Source organism: Micropterus dolomieu, linkage group LG11 (genome assembly GCF_021292245.1).
Source record: "Micropterus dolomieu isolate WLL.071019.BEF.003 ecotype Adirondacks linkage group LG11, ASM2129224v1, whole genome shotgun sequence".
Taxonomy (NCBI): domain Eukaryota; kingdom Metazoa; phylum Chordata; class Actinopteri; order Centrarchiformes; family Centrarchidae; genus Micropterus; species Micropterus dolomieu.
In genome coordinates, this window is record NC_060160.1 from 12,173,579 (window position 1) to 12,192,127 (window position 18,549).

Here is an 18,549-nt window from a genome sequence, read left to right on the forward strand (position 1 = left end):
ACACATGGGGAGGGGGCCTTCAGAGAGAGTGTCTGCTTAGGTGTTAAATACCCTGGCTAGCATACAATGTTATGCTATACCCAGTGTGTTTGTGTTTTTGTGTGTGTGTGTGTGTGTGTGTGTGTGTGTGTGTGTTGACAGAGACAGAAGAAGACAGGTCTAATAGGGGACTTACATAATCCTAAAACATACCATGTGCCTCTATTTTATGATGCAGAGTCCTCAAACTTCTTGAGACTTACCTTTAATACAAAAAAACAACAACTGCATCATCATAATAAAAGAAACAACCTTAAATTATACTATGAAAGGTTACTGGAAGTTTGGAGATTAAATCACAGCAAACCAGTCTGTCTGATTCAGTGCTTGTATTTATTCTTTTTTTGTCTTGCTTCCTCATCTCAATCTGTCAGAAAGGCCTTGTTTCTGGTTAACTGACTTGCAGCCACACCTGGTAACTCGCTCCTGTTGTCAGCATTCCTTCCCTGAGAAATCGTCGTGCCAAACCACCCTACCCTGGAGCACAGCCAACAGAGAGAGAGAGAAAGAGAGAGAGAGAGAGAGAGAGACGAGAAAGAGAGAGAGCCTCACTGCTTGGCTGGCCAATTGCTGTGGAGATCGGAAGGGAACCCAGCCAATCATGAGTAGGGTCACTTGTTTGACGAGTTTGTGATGAAAGAAAGAAACCGAGCCAGAGCCAGAGTGAGACAGCAGAGAGAAACAGAAATACTATACACGTCTTCCCCAAGAAATGAGGTACGGACTGCTCCAAATGTAGCCCTGTAGAGCGTGCAAAGAGACAGCTCTGAAATTGTGACACAGAAATCGTTGACAGTTTATTGCCTTCATGGCTGACCTGCAAATGCCCATTTTGAGAGCTCATATGCCAGGGACAGGGGGGCAAGTTTCTTTTTGTCAGTCAAATGCCTGGAACCCTTTGGAGAAGGATTAGATGCAACACAATCTGAACAAGAACGTGCTGAACTCAATCCCTGATCACTGCTTGCAAACATGACTGTCCTCTGGTTCCTATTAAAGCTCATTGCTTCCATACTTCTGCTTCAGACAGAAATAAAGATTCCAAACCTCCAGCGATTGAGTCACAACTCACTGGAATCAAAGGAGGAAGGCTTTAGTTTGATCCTCCCCCCTACAAAACGAAACACAGGCAGAAATGAGTAAAACACTCAGTGTCCTTTGACCAGGAAGTGCATGCAAATTAACCCCATGAGGAGGGTGTGTTTAGTATAAGCAAACACTAATTATGGTCCGGTCAGACATTGGGGCAGTCTGGGGCTACTGAACATCCAACACTGATCTACTGTAGTGTCAACAACAGCAATTGAATCAGCTCACATGGTTCTTACAGGCCCCCTGTAACAGTTTATACATAGCTAGCAACCAGACTGAAACTGCAGTATCTGTGGATTATTATAAACTATCACAAAGGAGCTTTTCACAGGCTCCACACACAAAGAGATAGGGTAGGAACGAGGAAGCTTCCTCATGCTCATCCTATCAGAGATAGTTTCCCCTTTTCAATCCCTTCCACCCTTCTTTAAGTTAAAACAGGAGTCAAGAGACATAAGCTGGGCGAACATTACCTCACCCCTATGTTTGATTTAGTGCAGATGTGAAGCAGAGCAAGGCAGGCTCGTTTTTTAAGAACGTCAGAGAGGGCCCACGTTTAGGGCAGCCACTGTGTTTACATAGTTTTACCTCTGTCTCCCTTTCCCTCTCTCCCTCTTTTCTCTCATCTACAGTGCCTCCTCCATACCCCCTCCACACTCTTTTGTCTGACTCTCAAATTGGGACTGTTTCACCTCTCCTCCATGGACTTTCACTGACCTGTTTTTCTTTCCCTTTTTATTACTCCACTCATTGCCCTTTTGTGGCATCCCCCCTCAGCCCTATATGAGTAACATTTGCACTGCTCTGTCAGTCTAGCTGCAGAAGTCATTCCTCTCTGAAACCCGGGGAGTACGAGTCATTAAGACTTGAGTGGAAAATCAGACAAAGAATTATATATTTGTGTTGCAAACTGACACGATTTAACGAGCAGCTAATTAAAATAAATCAATACCACTGCGGCATGCTCGCTCTCTGTCTGTCTCTCTTCTCTTGCTCTGATTTTCTGTCAGCACCAAAGAGGTGGAATACTGCAGTGAGGAGTGCAATGTTATTCTAGTGATGGTTTTACCCTTAAAATCAGGCTTAAACTATCACCTCTGCATTATGATTAATAAGTAAGAACTCACCGGCTCATCACAAAAGAGCAAATATCATACAGTCTGTCACAATTTGAATGATAGAAATATACAGTAATAATCCCAGAAGTAACTCTCTAAACTACAACAGCGAGACATACAACAAAGGAAACAAACATAGACATCTCTCCCTCTATTTACCCTCCCATCTAACACCTTCTTCCCTCTTCCCCCTGTCCAGTGAGGGCATGTCACCCCTGGGCCTTGCAGTCCAGCAGCCTGACCCCTACACGGCGGGCTGTGCGGCCCCAGCTGCTGACTGTCTGTCAAACACCTCCAGAGCAGCGTTGGGCCAGGAAGACCACGCTTGTTGCCCCTTTGATCCAGGAAGCAGCAGCTGCTGCTCCACACAGCAGCACTTTGTTCCTCTGTCTCCTCACCACACTCTGTCCTACGGCACAAAAACACTGAATCCAGTGCAGAAGTGGAGGGAGAGAAAGGAGAAGAGGAAAAAATGTGGGGGTTGTGGAGGGCAGTGGGGGGGGGTTAAAAAAAACTTGCCCGTTTTTTTTCTCACTACAACATCAACAAGCTCTGACAACGGCAGCGGGGGTTTTTCTTGGCCCCGACACAGCTCTCAGGCATCTCCTTCTTGACGCTTCACCCTCCCTTCTCTTTTAAGAGATATGATAGTTATTGTTCAAATCAGCCAGGGTGAATGGAATGGACCAAGGCCAAGCCTGCCCCAGGCGTCAACACACCTGTATGAAAGAGACCTTATTGTAGCAACCCAGCATGGCTAACCTGCCCTAGCTATACCAGTTTTCTGATGTTAGGAGGGAGGGTGAAATCCACTCTTCTTTCTCTCTTTCTCCCAGACAGTCCCCTAATATTTCCCGTCATTAACCTCCCTTTCGTCAGAGGCTGGCACCTCCGCCCTGGAATGTTTTTTTACTAACACTGTTATTTTTGAATATCACCACCAGACAGGGGGAGAAAGGGAAGAGTTGATCCACATCTCCCTTGTTAGCAAGGCCCCACTTCTCTTACTCTTGTACTCCCTCCCTTAAGACAACACCTTATTAACGTGCATAGGTGCACAAAAGGCATTGTCTGCCTGCCCAGGAGCTAAGGGACCAACAGCTGTGTTTCCCGTTGTTTGAAGAGCACCGAACATATGTCAATATTAGCCCCCGTCAAAGGTTCCAGCACATAGCGCATGACAGGGGTCGTCAGCGCTCGAAGGTAACGCTCATTCCTCATAAGCCAGCTTCTCACCTTTTGGGTGGGTGAGGGCTTCCTGCTTTCATGCAGGGCCAGCAAGAAATAGAACAGAGACATGCTGGCAGGCTGACGCACACACGTTCACTCAGACACACACAGAGGAGAGAGGGGGAGAACAGAAAGAAAGAATGAATCCAGCACTATCATTACCCCAGCCTAACCATCAGCCCTCCTGAGATGAGTGGGTGTGCTTACAAGATTGCCCCATTTTGTCAGTTGTGAAGAGTGCCACCCCTATTGCCCAGATTTCTCTTTCTCCCACAATGCCAGGCCTGTTGGGTTCCTTTGTACGTCTCTGTGGGGAGGGCAGGTATAATCTCCATTTCCATCCACTTCTCACTACTATCATACAAATGTGTGACTTTTTTAGCCTCTCTGTCTCCCTCCTGCACTATCTTTCCATCTCTATTTCTTTCACCCGCTCTTTGTCTCTTGCTCTACCGTCTTCTGCTCCCTTTCATTCTCAACCCTTTTTTCCCTCTCTGCCTGGTAATCGAATGAGAGATTCTGCGACTCTGTGACTCCCCCTTATTGTCAGATATCAAACAGGGCGGCTTTGTGGATTACCAGGGGAAGCTGATAATGACATGATAGAGGCGTGATATTTCAAACAAAATTGAGTGTCAATTGCCTGCATCGTCTAGGCAACACAAGTGTCTGCGTTGCAGCAGCCAGGAAGGAAATAGGGACAATCTATTTCCTTTGCTTCATATCAAACGTCTCCTCTTCTCCCTCCTTTCTAAGACTATAATGGGTTCAGCTCAAAGAGAAGAAGAGGGGGCCTGCCAAGAGGGGCTTCAACTGTTACGTCCTTACGCAACACACATACATGCCTGGGTACACTTGTGAGCATGTATGTGCAGTACATGTACAGACACACACACACTTGCAGACATTAACTGGATTTCTGATTTTCAAACGCATTAGCAGAATTCAGAAGGCAGAGCCAATGGGAGGTTGCACAGGGAAGGTGCCCCCATTTCACCACCCCACCCCCAAACATATATACACATGCACATGCTCTTTCTCCCCTTGCCACTTACTTTTTTTCTCTTCACACTGCTGTACTATTAACCATGAATATAGGGCAATAAAAAATGCTCCGCAGTTTAAGCAATTAAAAAGTGACACCTGAACCTAGTGGATAGACTGTTGAGATTCTCTAATGCCTGGGTTTAAGTGCCACTGCACTAGGAGTCTTTCAGAGCCAGACAACTGGGGAGTACAGGATTCAGTGTGTGTGTGTGTGTTTGGAAAGGGATTCTCCCTCCCACTGGGATGTCATCATCTTCTCATCATTGTGTCTCTGGCGTGTGAGTGAGTGTTTCCACCAAGCACATTTCAATGATGTGTCTGTGTAAGTGTGTTTGTGTCTAGCACATACTAGTGACCACAAGAGTCATCGGTCAAATGTTGTCAGCTTGCCTCTGACTTCCCTATTGAATAATTAATATGAGTTTCAATAGCACATAATCGCTTTGACATACATAACCATGAATGCAGGCACACAAACACACATGTGCAGGCACGGTCAGTAGCAGATTTTAGGCTAAAAAGCCCAGCAGCAGGCCAGTGATATAAATAGCTGTTGTTTGTGGAGGGGACTGCTGGCAGAAACAGCGCTGACACTGTGGCGCGGACCACAGGGACTATGATGTGCCTGGTGGCCTGAAGCAAGCCCGCTGCCTCTCAGATCAGCTCTACCACTGACTGTTTACAGCTTTGACTGGCCTCCTTCATAAGTGATGGCCAGAAAAACATACAACAATCTCTGCGTCTCACAGAAAAAGGGGGGGGATCCCCACCACTTTCACATGCTCAAAGAGTCACCCAATTGAAACATCGTCGTCGGTAATGTGAGGAATAAATATTCATAAGGCGGGGAAGAGAGAAACCCTAGATTAGGGTAATATACTCCTCATTGTTCTCCCCTGGCTTTCACCAGCTCTTTCTCTGTATCTAAGCATCTTGTTATGCATGTAATGGTGTCGGCTAATAGTGGCTAATTCCTCCAGCTACCTCTGATAACTTCATCAAAGTACATGCATATGTGTGTGTGTGTGTGTTGGTGTGTACATGGAGAGAAGCAGCAAGCTGCACCATTTATTTCTCACCTCTCCCAAATTGCAAATTACCGGGCTTGATATCGCCAAGATTTTGGGCCATGTTCCAATTAAGATTGGATTGTTTTTGTAGAGAGGCCCTTTGACCCCCTGCCACCTTTTCCCTCCCCGTTTGTACTTGGCACCAACTCCACTGATATCTCATCCATAACTGGCCTGAACTGGGGCAGAGCATGACTTAAACAAACAAAGGGCTATATTGATTTATATGGTCTTCACTGGTGGGCTTATTGGCCTGCCCCTCATAGCCACAGAGGGCACCAGGCCATGAATCACAGCTCCAGAAAAAATACTCAAATACACACTCACAACAGGTAAGAATAATACATAGGATCATTGTTAAGGATGTGATTACAACCCTCTCTCCCTCCCATATCCAACACTCACTTTTGTTGTGTCTTAAAGGAGGGTGAAGGAGGTCGCCGTGGGTTATTCTGAACACGACACCACACAAACAAAGCAAAGATAGAAGATTTACATGCTGTTGCTGTATTTCCAAACACGGGGATAGGGGGAATGCAAAGTGTGAAAGAGGGAAGTAAAGAGGAACACAGAGAAAGAGTGAGAGAACGAGCATGCCTGGGCAGAGAGAAAATACCTTGTAGAGGTTCACAGAGTTTAAAGAGCTCAGCCAAAGAAGGAGCTCCTGTCCTCACAAACACACACACCCTCAAGGCCATTCTGTTACACCTGGTCACCTTTATCCTTTTTAGTCCCCCACACCCTTACCCCTCCTTCCACACATATACACCATCTACCCAAACACATACACAAAATTCAGCCGCCGCAAACATCACCAGCAAGACACACAAAGCAGCACCCTGTGGCTAACACACAGCTCCTCTGGCTATCTCCCTCAGCAGATAAAACTAATTATTCCAAATCTACTCTGTCAGCTTGTCTGATCCTCTGGGGCCTCAGTTTAAATCTTGCTCTCTCTCTCTCCCTGTCTGTCTCTTGCCGCTTCTCTCTCGGTCACAAGCCACAAAAAGACCAAGAATCTCTGCCAACTGACCTCCAGAGTAAAAACATAAACAGACTGACTAGCCATAAAGACACATATAGCTCTATAGCAGCTGAAACACATTGCTTTATTTGAGAAAACAGACCATTCCAAACAACTTTCAGACTGATGTCAAGTTAGATTTTTTTTAATGCACGACTAAAACGCTAATAAATTTTTTTTTTTAAAGCACTGATCAAGTCTGGTAGTCTTAACAACGTTGAAAAATCACAAAAAATCTATGACATCATTGAGCATCCAATCCAAAGGACTTATGCACCTATTCAAATGCCTAGTCCCTCCGTTGGCACTTGCCGTTGGCACCCATGTTAGGCTTTAGAGCTAAATAACAGGCCAACATCCCAGGCTTTCCAGCTGCACGCCCTGAAAGCCCATGGAGAAACCATTCGTCCCAATGAGCTTTAAAGGCAAATGGAAGCTCATAAACAGAGACTTGACTGTATAGACTTTGCATTTTATCTTTCAGCAGTTTCCCCTTTTATGAGCCAGCGACCCCTATAACAGGGGGTGGAAGGGAAGGATGAGTAAGATGGGAGGATGGCAGGGAGAGAGTAAGGATGATAGTTAGGATGTTGAGGAAGAAGATCATGGCAGAAAGAGAAGAATAAGAATGAGGTACAGGTTGGCAGAATGAGACAGAGGAGAACTGGGGTCACAAATCTTGTTGCTATTCTAGTACGTGACATCTCCGCTCGTTTGCGGCTGCTCATTAACAAACAATACTGCTGTGAAATTGGTTTAATGACAAAGTAATAAAATTGCTATTCTGCTCACAGATGGCCTCAGGCACAGGGAGATTCTGGCAGGCTTACTGTGGCTGCCCGTGTGCATTAAGCTGCTTGTTCATGAAAACAGCATCCTACACTTTCTTTCTCACTATCACCAACCTTTTTTTTCCTTTTTAAGTTCGTTCTCTTCCTACAAATGAAATAAATTAACCTACTTTCCTCCCTTGTATTCTCCTTGAATTCTCCCTCTCCCACACTCTCACCCTCTTGCTCTCCCTCAAAGTCTCTCTCTCTATCTCACCCCAAGTACAGAAATTACCATCTTAAAATAAAAAAAGGAGACTCGCCCACGCAAACGCAGCTCGACTTCATTTCAAACGCAGAGCCCTTGTTATTAAACGACCCACCAATAAAACCAAGCCGTTGAGGAATAAAAGAGCCAAAAGGAGAAGAGAAGTACAAAGACCTCCCTCCTCCCATCTCTCTCCATCTCTCTCTAATGCTTTCTCTGTAATACCTCGTTCAGCTCTTTGCTTCTCTATCTTGCCTTGTCTGGCTTCGTTCTCCTTGCATGCCGTCTTTGCTGGTAGATTTCCACAGCCTTGGAGAGCTGCTTGTAATTGGAAAACAAGTAAAAAAGCATTCATTTTTGTGCATGATTGCCCGACACTGCCAATTTTATAAAAGCACCACCTGTTTTTCATAATTCTAGACTCACACAGAGGTGGGCACTGGGCTGTTCCGTGGCCACGGTGGGTGTCCATGCCATGCTATGCTGTGCACCAATGTGCCCCCAGTGCCTGATAAAGTGGGAGTGAGCCCTGTTAATCACGCGGAGCGTTTCAACAGCGATGTGTGCTCATGTACTCACACACAGCACATACTGTGAGTACACACATAAACAGAGTGGCACATTAGCATCAGCTATTCAAGACTCCCATGGATTATCCTGTGAGTACAGCATGTGTCTAGATTGCACCGCAAACAGATATTTGGATCTGTAACAACAGCAGAACAAAATGAAAACACACGGAGGCTGTTCTATTTTATTCTGCCAATAATGAAAATATGTTTTTCCAAATGTGTTTCTCCCTCCAAAACAGATAAAATGGGATTATTATTACAACATCAAGAAAGCGGCCAGATCAAATGAACGGGTAGGGGGTGTTGGTAGGGGGGCTGGCACTTGGGATCTGACAACAGAGTCAATTCTGCTAATTAACTGCCAATTAGCAGTCCCTAAATGAGAGGGATCATGATGCCTGTGTTGGCAGCACCCCGATAGTCTCTCTCTCAGTCAGATTCACATATACACTCACGCTCGCACACACAGACACACCAGAGAGATACACACAAACACACACACACACACACACACACACACACAGCCGCAACCTCTCCACACTCCAGCTGTATATTTAGAAAGCCAGGGGCATAAGATGGCCACCACCGGGAGTCCCTGGTTGCAGCCAAAAAAAGGCCTGACATTTCCATCTGGGTCAAAGTTAGACAGATAACCAGCAACTTCAGTCAACTTGCCCACCAATGTGGCAGAAATGAAGAGGCAGAAAAGTAAGGAACAGGCAGTGATATGGAGAGTTGTAAGGGGAAAAGGACCTCAAAATCCTCTGTGTGAGATTCATAAGACTTAAATACTTATAAAGAATGTGGAAAAAAAACAGAGGCGGCTGGGCCAGCTTCATAGCTTTATGTTACATTTGGAAAATATTAGTTATTATTTTGCATTTCATAATGGTATCGCTGCCAAACCAGAGGATCATAAAAAAAATCAAAAAAGCCAGTGTTCCAAAGTGTCTCATTGGCCTGAAGAAGGGGTGTGGAAAATGCTTTGCTAAGTGGAGGAACAAATTGGGCTTTGGCTTTTCTTTTTCTTGTTCTCAGATATTACAAATAAATGTGCCTGTCCGTTAATAACATTTTGCATGTGAACCTGCAGTACAGCTTCTATACACCTCTGTTGGGTGAGTTAAACTCTGAGAAGTCTGGAAGGATCCACAGAATGGAGGGAGGGAGGAATAAGGAGGATCTGAGTGAAAATGGGGAACATGCTGTGAAGAGAGCTACAGAGCAGTCAGAGTAGAGCTAGCTAAACTCAGTTTATCTGCACGCTGTGCTACAGCAGGATGCAATCTGGGAAGACAATCTGGATTCTATGTACATAGGCAAAAGTTGTAAAGGCATACAAGTGCAATGACTTTTGAAAAGTATTTTAACTGTAGTATCACTGTGACCGTTCTTTTTTTAGCTCTTTATTAATTTATTAGACCTGCATACCTGTCTTACACAGTTGTTTACTGGACACAGACGTGTATGCCATTGAGCTTATTCCACTGTTGCTCAGCTTCAAAACAATGACATTAAATAACTAATTCTTAATTTAAACATACAGTAAAGGGCTGAAGTTTGTCCTCCTGGTGAAGACAGAGCCTCAAGAAAACATCAACAACAACAACAACAAAACTCCCCAAAACAATCAGTGCACCATGCCCTACCCTGAATGGCCAGAGAGATTGAGCCTATTTCATCTCCTCAGTGGGCACAGGCCGCTTGGCGCCGTCGTCTGGTGGATATCCTTCCCTTATCATGTGACCTGTGCTCCGACAGGGGGCAAAGGTTGGCTGCGATCCGCCTCTGTGTCTTAATAACTCACTCATTGTATTCCTTTCTGCCGCTAATTAGAGCCTCTCCCCTGTGTGTGTGTGTGTGTCTATGCATGTATTCCCCCCCCCCGGGCTGTAGAGAGGAGGCAGAGAAGAAAAAATAGAGTGTGGCTTTGTGCCCTCTTTATTGTTATTAGTGCTCCAGTGGCACAGCAGTCAGTCATCATAGATGCCAAGAACTGACATATTCGCTCTGCCTCTCCTCTCTCTCTGCCATGGAAATGACCAACTGGCTGCCTGTGAGATGAGGGAATAATGAGGGGACGATTTCCTTCCTTTTTTTAGACGCTGTTTCTCTCAATCATCTGTCATCAGCGTCATCTCTCAGGCTCGTGTAATAATCCTGCATGTTATGTGTGTTGTGTGTGTGTGTGTGTGTGTGTGTGTGTGTGCGTGTATGTGCATTGCCGCAGAGGTAAATAACGGCAGGACAGTTGGTGTGTGTGTTTATGAGCGAGGGCATATCGTGCTGGGTCTGACGCTGAGACATGAAAGGATTTGGTCAGGCCCCATTTAGCCCAGACTGATAGCAGGACACCAGGAGCTGCTGAGGCAGGCAAATATACCGCTAGATACTGTAAACTGTGAACGCTTCTCCAGCGAATAGACACCTGAGTCTGCCGTTTCACCTACTTCATTATCCCAGAATGCTATGTGTGACATGGCCCTCACCTTTTCCCACTATCTTAAACAAATGTAATTACATGTCAGACCACTCCCCGATTCTGTTAGCATGACGCCAGTTGTCTGAAAAGTAGAGCAAACACACTTCCTAACGGTTAACTAATGGTGTCCTGACACACTGTACGCCCATAACATCTCTGTGCATACTGAGAGAGCATAGTGTATTATTAGTAATAATGTGCATAATGTGCACATACACACACACTTGGACACACACACAGAGGATACTATTAACTGGATAATCATGTCCTCCTCATCATCTGCTCAACACCATCACAGTGATATTGTGAACTTTAACATTTTCCTTTGTTCCTTATTATAATCAGACTGCTAATGGGATGTGGCCTACAAACAGGTGAGACTGCCAACTAATGATATAGACTAGATATAGAACCAGATGGAGTGTCTCCTGTTGTACCAAGACAAAGGGTTTCCAACCAGCTGGAAGTGGTCTACTATGGGTTTTGTTTTCTGTGTGTACAGGTGAGCTGCAGGTAAACGTAAAGGGAGGTGTCAGTTGGAGGATATGGTTTGGGGAGGTTTGATGGGGTAAGTGGGTAGAGAGCGAGATGCACTGTCTATTGACTATCACACAGAGCACCCTTGTGCCCTCGCTGGGCTGCGATTGTGCTGGCGGACAAAGCCCTGATTCAGCACATCCTTTCCCCGAGGGAGAGCTCTGGAAACCGAAGACATTGGCCATCCCCTCCCTTTTCCCCCACTCATCCTCTGCTTCTGTCTCTCCCTCCCTCTGTCTCTATCTCTCTCTCTTTGGTCAGTAACATGGCAGCGGCTATGCATCAAAGGGAACTACAGAACAATGCAAAGGGCCAGCCAGGAATTTGAAGAGCTTTTTTTTAAAACAGGAATGTCATATGGCAGAGTTCTGTCATATCCTAGGTGGACCATCTCAGCAGCCACCGGAACCAGAAACCAAAGAGAAAAAGCAAAGGCACAACCCAAACAAAACTCACTGTCCTGCCTGGTTAAGCATTACGAGGGGAAAGGAAATTTCAGCATCCTCTCTCTTTCTCATCTTTCCCTTAGTGTGAAATAGCCAATAACGTGGCAGCATCAACCAGGCCAGCTGACAACACCCAATGTCCCACAGATAGGCCAGTAGAGTCTAAGCGTCTCTAATTACTTTATTTGTGAAAACTGATTCCTGGTGTGTTTTTGTTAATACTGCTGGTGTAACATTAATACACATCTACATGACCACGTGTGTGTATGTGTGGAAACCAGGTTCATGAGGATGTTACCCAGCACAAGATTCTTTCAGATCTCTTTATAAATGGATCTGAGGCATTTCAGTGCCAGGCTTGGATTTCATGGCCTCTGAGAAAGCAGGGACTCTTCCTATATCTATCTCTGTCTATGTCTATTTCTCTCGCTCTCTCTCTCTCCTCGCAGGTTTGCAGACTATTTTTGCATTAATCACCATGACACAGGCAAGGCAACTCAATTTTCTGCTCCTGTAGGTAAGGTGCGTGGCGTCCCGAAACGGTGGCACGAGGCATGAAACAGGCAAGCGGGGGCTAATCTTTGGTTACTGGTGTAATTGAAATGCTATCCACACTGTAGGGTGCATTAAAGTCTGATAACAGCGGTTCCTGTGGCCAATTTAAGGAGCTTGACTTCCCTTAGCTAGAAGGAAATAAAGAAAAAGGGTGAGAGAGAGTGAGACAGAAAGAGAGAGAGAGCATGTCAGGACGGAGGGGGGAGGACAAGGGAGGGGGCTGATAGATAAGGCCAACAAACCAGGCTAATTCTCCAGGCATGTTTCTCATTGTGATCCAGGAAAAATGAGAAAAAAAATGTATCAGAGAACCAAAAAATCAATTGACCCTCGGGTGGCTTGTAAGGCTGTGAGTCTGATAAACCTAAAAGCTTCGTTAATGTCGGCCTGCCTGTACCCAACAGATAGAGCACTTTGTAAATGAACCCGCTTTGATAAATATATTAAGGAAAGCTGTGAATAAAAGGCACAGACTTGTCATTTGTAAATAGAACCCCCGCTACATGGAATTAGAATGATAAAATGGGGTTCCATATAATTAAGTTTGTGTAAGACCTGAAATCCGTGCAAATACCTTGCCGGAAATTTGAAAGGAAGCTGTCAGTTCAATTAATCTGAACATCACCCTGAGAATGTACTGAACAAAATTAAGCTGCAGATAAAACCTGGGCTAGTATTTTGATAAGTAATTCCTGTATCATTTCTTTGCTTCTGTGATCATGTTATTTAATCCACCACCCCCAGTTATGTGCTAAGCCATCTACAAAGGCCTAGCTGGCCAGGCCACCAAAACCTTAATCCACCATATAGCTTTTGCAAAATGGGGAGGGGGTGGAAAGCAGTTTTGTGGGGGCACCAGTAGCGGTACTAGGTATGGTTTTGGATGAAGGGGTGGGGTGGGGTGTGGGGGTTGTAGGGGTAGCTTATGATCTCTGCCTTTCTCCCTTAAATATATCCCAATGAATACATGTGCATCAAACCACAAAGACCACTGACTTAGCAGCAGAACACTTTGCCGATAACACCAGAACATCCTGGTAGCTTAAATATAATAATGTTACAAAGGTTGTCAGTGTGTATGTCTACGCGTGCACCTCTGTGTGTGTCTATATGTGATGGGGAGTGCTGTACATAAACGGTTTTCACACTTGGTGGGGAGAGGGAGGCGAAGGCTTTTGAAAATGAAAGCAGAGCGATGCTGGTGGTGGAGATAGGGAGAGCGGAAATCTTGACTCACCAGTTGTTTACTTGTAAGATGGTGAGGCCTGTGTCTTGGGCTAGCTGCTTCTTCTGCTCTTCAGAAGGGTATGGGTGCTGCAGGAGCAAACAGAGAGAAAAACACACACACATGAACCTCTTTGACATACAGATTAACATAAATAGTCACGCATGTAAGCGCTGGCAGAGAACACATGCTCAGAGTCAAGTTCCTGACGGTTGCTTATTACTGTATGTATTCAATATGTTCCCTTGTTTGTTGTATTGTGTAACCCAAGATTGCACCTTCTCCTGACCTCCACCCAACCCCACCCCTCCCTTGCACAGTATAGACATTCAGAGCATACACGTGTCCACCCACACTTCAACACACACACACACACAAATACACATCAGTGTTAAACCTGTCAGAGCTGGCCGAACACGTTTGTCAGAACTGTGATGACCCCCTTACCTATCCCCACCACGCCCACACACAAACAACATATAGTGAACACACCAAACATATGCACCACACAAAAACCCCTTACGAGCATGTGCGCGTGCACACACAGACACAAACACATACACACACACACACACACGCGCGCGCGACACACACACACACATCCTGACAAACGAGACTTTCAGGCAGGCCTAACGTAGATACTGGTGTCTGAGAATCCTTTTATAATACCAAGCAACAGAATGAGTGGGTGCAGATTTGCAGCGAATACATTTATCTTTCCTTGAATGTCTGACATGTATCCTGGTGGTGGCTCTTTCATAGAGAGCAGCTGAATACAGACTAATACTAAAAGAACAGAATGCCGTGAAATCTCCACAGCCTTGCCAAGATTTTTACCTGAAAACGTAATTCTGCGACCAGGGCTGCAATGATACTATTTGTGTCAGGTCCAATCTAAAGAACATGGGCTGATATAAATGGCAGACCTTGGGCTGCCTTGTTCCCCCTGGGCCTGCTATGAAGCATGACAAAACAACAGTGATCGCTGGTGACAGATGTCTTTAAGGGCCAGATTAGGAGTCGGGGCGCACGCAAACGAAACAAATGAGACACTATGTGTTTCATTCAGCCACTGTGGACAGAGAGCATGCATGCAGCACACAGAATTACACGTTCACACGCACACAGGCATGGGCAAACAGAAATGCACACAGACACAAACATATATTCATAGACATGACACTTGCAAAACACATCACACAAAAAAAATCTTAAATCCTCTTTCTATTTTCGGGTGGTTTCAAGCTCCATTAACAAACATTCTTTCCCCAAGGAAAACACCTTTAGCCTCACGACTTACACCCCTTTTTTCAGCTCCTTTCCTCCTCCACAGTCATTGAGAAAGCTAATTTCATAAAGCTGGTTATGGCTGCCTGGCTTGTGTTAAATGAATTCAATTTTAACATAAAATGATAACAGTTGCTCAAGAACTATTTTCTCATTTACTGCTGAAATAATTGATGTAAGTGATGTTTCATATCAGCAGAGACGCAAATTTCTTCTTTCAGGTAGTACTGCCTGTCTAAATATATGTCTATTTTAATTAAAGGAGAGATAAAAAAAAATGGTTTGAGGAATGTGCTCAATTAATAACAAACAAGGCTGATATTGGACAAATAATGACTCCCGGCTGCAGAGAGGGATTAATCTGATTTGTACTTGTGTACGCAGTTCCTTTTAATATGTTAAAATCATTAACAAAGGAAGGAGGTTAATGCTTGCATAGAAATACATTTTTTGATTGCCAGGTGCTGACATTTCCTTGGCTAGGCAATGTCTATAGGATACTGTGTGTGTGTGTGTGTGTGTGTGTGTGTGTGTGTGTGTGTGTGTGTTTGTGTGTGTGTGTGTGTGTGTGTGAGTGCACAGCACATACAGTATGTATGTATGTGTAAAAATGCTCAAGACAATGCAGTGTACGCCATGTACAAAGAGCAGATATGCATATCTACATCCTGATGTGCATGCAAGTTTGTGTGTGTCTGCTCTGGACATCAACATGCAATAACACTACAGTCTCTGTTTCCCTCCCCCTTACCCTCCCGAGCTTCCTTGGTGCTTTCACGTTAGCTACGACCTCGGTCATAATCAAACACACTCGCAAATATAACATAACACACACTTCCTCCCACTCTTTTTTATGTTTGCAGACTACACAAACATACATACACATGCGCAGACAAATGCACAAATCGAGACGTAGCTAAAGATGATGTGGTACAGAGGTGTGGGGAGAGGAGCAGCCTAAATTGGAAACGGGAGTGGGTCATCTACATTGTATTAAGGCTTCCTCAGCCTCTCAAGCCCAGACCCGTCATCAATCGTCTACTGTCAGCCAGAGCGCGCTTTAGCTCAGTGATAAATACGCCGGCCAGCGGCATAGCTCGCCCAGCAGCCACCGCGTAATGAATGGTTTTAACAAACAAGAAAGATGTCTCATCAAGGAGAGTGGGGACGTTAAAGCCCCCCTCTCACACAAAACCCCTGAGTAAGGAGATTTGCTCTGATCACATAGACACGACACAAAAAAAATCCTATTTCTTTTAGCTCATTCCCCCATTCCTTGCCTCCCTGTGTCAGACTAGATTGCTCCCCTGAAACCCTAAGACTTGCACACATGCACTGCCAAGCACATACAAAGAGAAGCAAGTTTACACAAACACAAATACAAACCTACACACAGTACGCCTGCGTACAACCTTTCCTCATACTGTCTTCATCTGTCCTCAACTCTCTCTCTTGCCTTTCTTGCTGACCCCCTCCCCGAAACACACATACTTTTTATGGCTGCAACTGCAGGCCACCCACACTTTACGTTGTGGCAGCTTTCCTTTAAGCATGGCGCTTTGAAATCTCAGCTACAGAAAATGGTGTGTGGTGGCAATGGTGATACACACACACAGACATGAGAAGCAAGCCGGCATGGTGGACTTAGCGCTTACAAGGCTGCAGCAGCCGTGAAATTGGAGAACGTCTATTTAGACCTCTGAGTAACCTCTTAATGTTAATTGCCTCAGTAAAAAATATGTTAGTAAATCACCCAATGAGCACAAAATAAATCTGATATGAAAACACTAAACGTGAGATCATTTGTTTAATAAAACTCATAAAGTCAGCCTGCTAAATCTGTTCTAATGTGTCCCTCTCTAACCCCAGGAGACAGTATGACATGGTTATTTAATGGATGAAACACAAACACAGAGCAAGATCAAAGATGGTATTGATAATCTCCCCCCTAGCTTTGGATCGGCTCAATATGTTCAGTTACAAACACCAAGGCCAATATCCTTAAAACAGGATTGACCGCAAAATGTAAAACAGCCAGTCTACAAATAAACCAGAAATGAGCAGCTTCAATTTGCTGTCCAGGCATCGCTGGTCCCCGATCGAAACAGCTCTGTTAATTATGCTAAAGCATGGTAATGGCACGAGCGTGCACTATCCTAACGTATGCTTGTTGTCCAATTACCACAATCTGACCTGAAAAAGAACAACACAAACACATAAACACATGCGCATATGCAGGTGTTTCACATTCTGCCCGTCACTGAGAATCGTGTTGTGTGTATGTGTGTGTGACCGACTGCTGGCTAAATTATAGGGTGTGATGTGCTCTGTGCTCTCTGATAGTGCTGGATGTAATGGCCCCTGTGGTTGCTGAACATTACAAACTGAGGTAGCTCCATCACCCGCTGTGTACGGCCCCTGAGCCCAGCTTGGCATTTCACCATATACAATAACCACATCTACTGCTGGACCACACTTATTTCACACCACACCTTTCGCCCACACTGACTCCAATCTACTCCTTCAACATCCAGCTAGCTATATATCATATTCATACTCTCCTGACTATTCGCTGCCGTCGTCAAATCCCACATTATCCCGGCAGCTCCATTCAACCCCCACTGCTTCTACCGCTCTGCCCCTTCCCCTCCACTCGCCGAACTTGCAGCCCCTTGCCTGAGAAAGCTGGTGGACCCCATTGATGAATGACATCATCAGTGTGTGACATGAGTTATAGAGTCAGGTCACAAGGTTGCTGTGGCTTGCAAACCTATTCCATGCTAATGACTCCCAGGAAATCACATGCCATTGGCTGTTTACCCTGGTGCCATGGCAACACAAAGGATTTGCTGATGATTGGTGTGATTTAGCTCCAGCTGTTTTGTCTCTTGGATAGGGTTATTAGATAGATCTGCATATATATTTTTTCATTCTACAAAGGGTGTTTGTTTATTTATTAAACATATTAATTAAACACATATTTTCATAGTAATGCCTTTTTGTGTTGAAAGCATTTGATGGGCTTTCCTGTGAGTTTATGTTTAGTTTTACAGCAATATTGTATCCCTGTGTTCCTGTCACATGCGCCTTCCTCGCATTGATTGGAATCTTATTTGTTTTTAATCAAAGTGACTGGAGTATGATAATAATATTCACTGTCAGAAATAAATGCAATCAAATATAGGAATGACATTTTAATATGGATTCTGCATTGAGCTGGGGGTAAGATTGGCACATTTTAAATATCAAGTTGCCGTTAATAATGTTACAATTGGCTTCTTTGACAAATGACAATGAGATTGAATGCATATCGGCATTTCTGGAAGATCAAACAGATATGACAAATAAATCCAGTTGGAGTTTTTGAATCCATCACAAGTGTTGCACAGAGCAATATCTGGCTTTTTAGCTGCAGTTTTCTGACAGATGTTGTGGTGTGAATTGAAGGATTGAGTTAATTATTTCTGCCTGTAAACATCAAATGGACATCACATTTTTATGACAATGTAAGATTTTTCATATGTATCAGTATAAACTGCAAATAATTTAAAATATACTATAAACGCAGATTTGTGATTTCAAATTTGATTTATTTAATCAATTATGAACTAAGTCTGCTTTATTCGAAATACTTAGCTGAGCCCAAACTAAATATTTCAAATTGAGTAAACTGGTTAAGTTCTTTTGAGCAGTTTGTGTAAACTGATGTTACATTAAACCTCATATCATCTCCATTTTTATCTCTATTCTCAACTTTATCTCTCTCTCCACTGTTCTCTCTTTCTCT

The 18,549-nt window shown here is 44.4% G+C and overlaps 1 protein-coding gene across 6 annotated transcripts in view; it reads right to left on the reverse strand.

The window, feature by feature from the left end:
• meis2a (Meis homeobox 2a) overlaps positions 1-18,549 on the reverse strand; it is a 192,029-nt gene that overhangs the window by 11,011 nt on the left and 162,469 nt on the right. For all 6 annotated transcript variants that reach the window (XM_046062057.1, XM_046062053.1, XM_046062055.1 and 3 more), the window contains exon 9: positions 13,488-13,564. In XM_046062057.1, the coding sequence (XP_045918013.1) occupies positions 13,488-13,564 (77 nt within the window). The remainder of the gene's footprint in view (positions 1-13,487; positions 13,565-18,549) is intronic.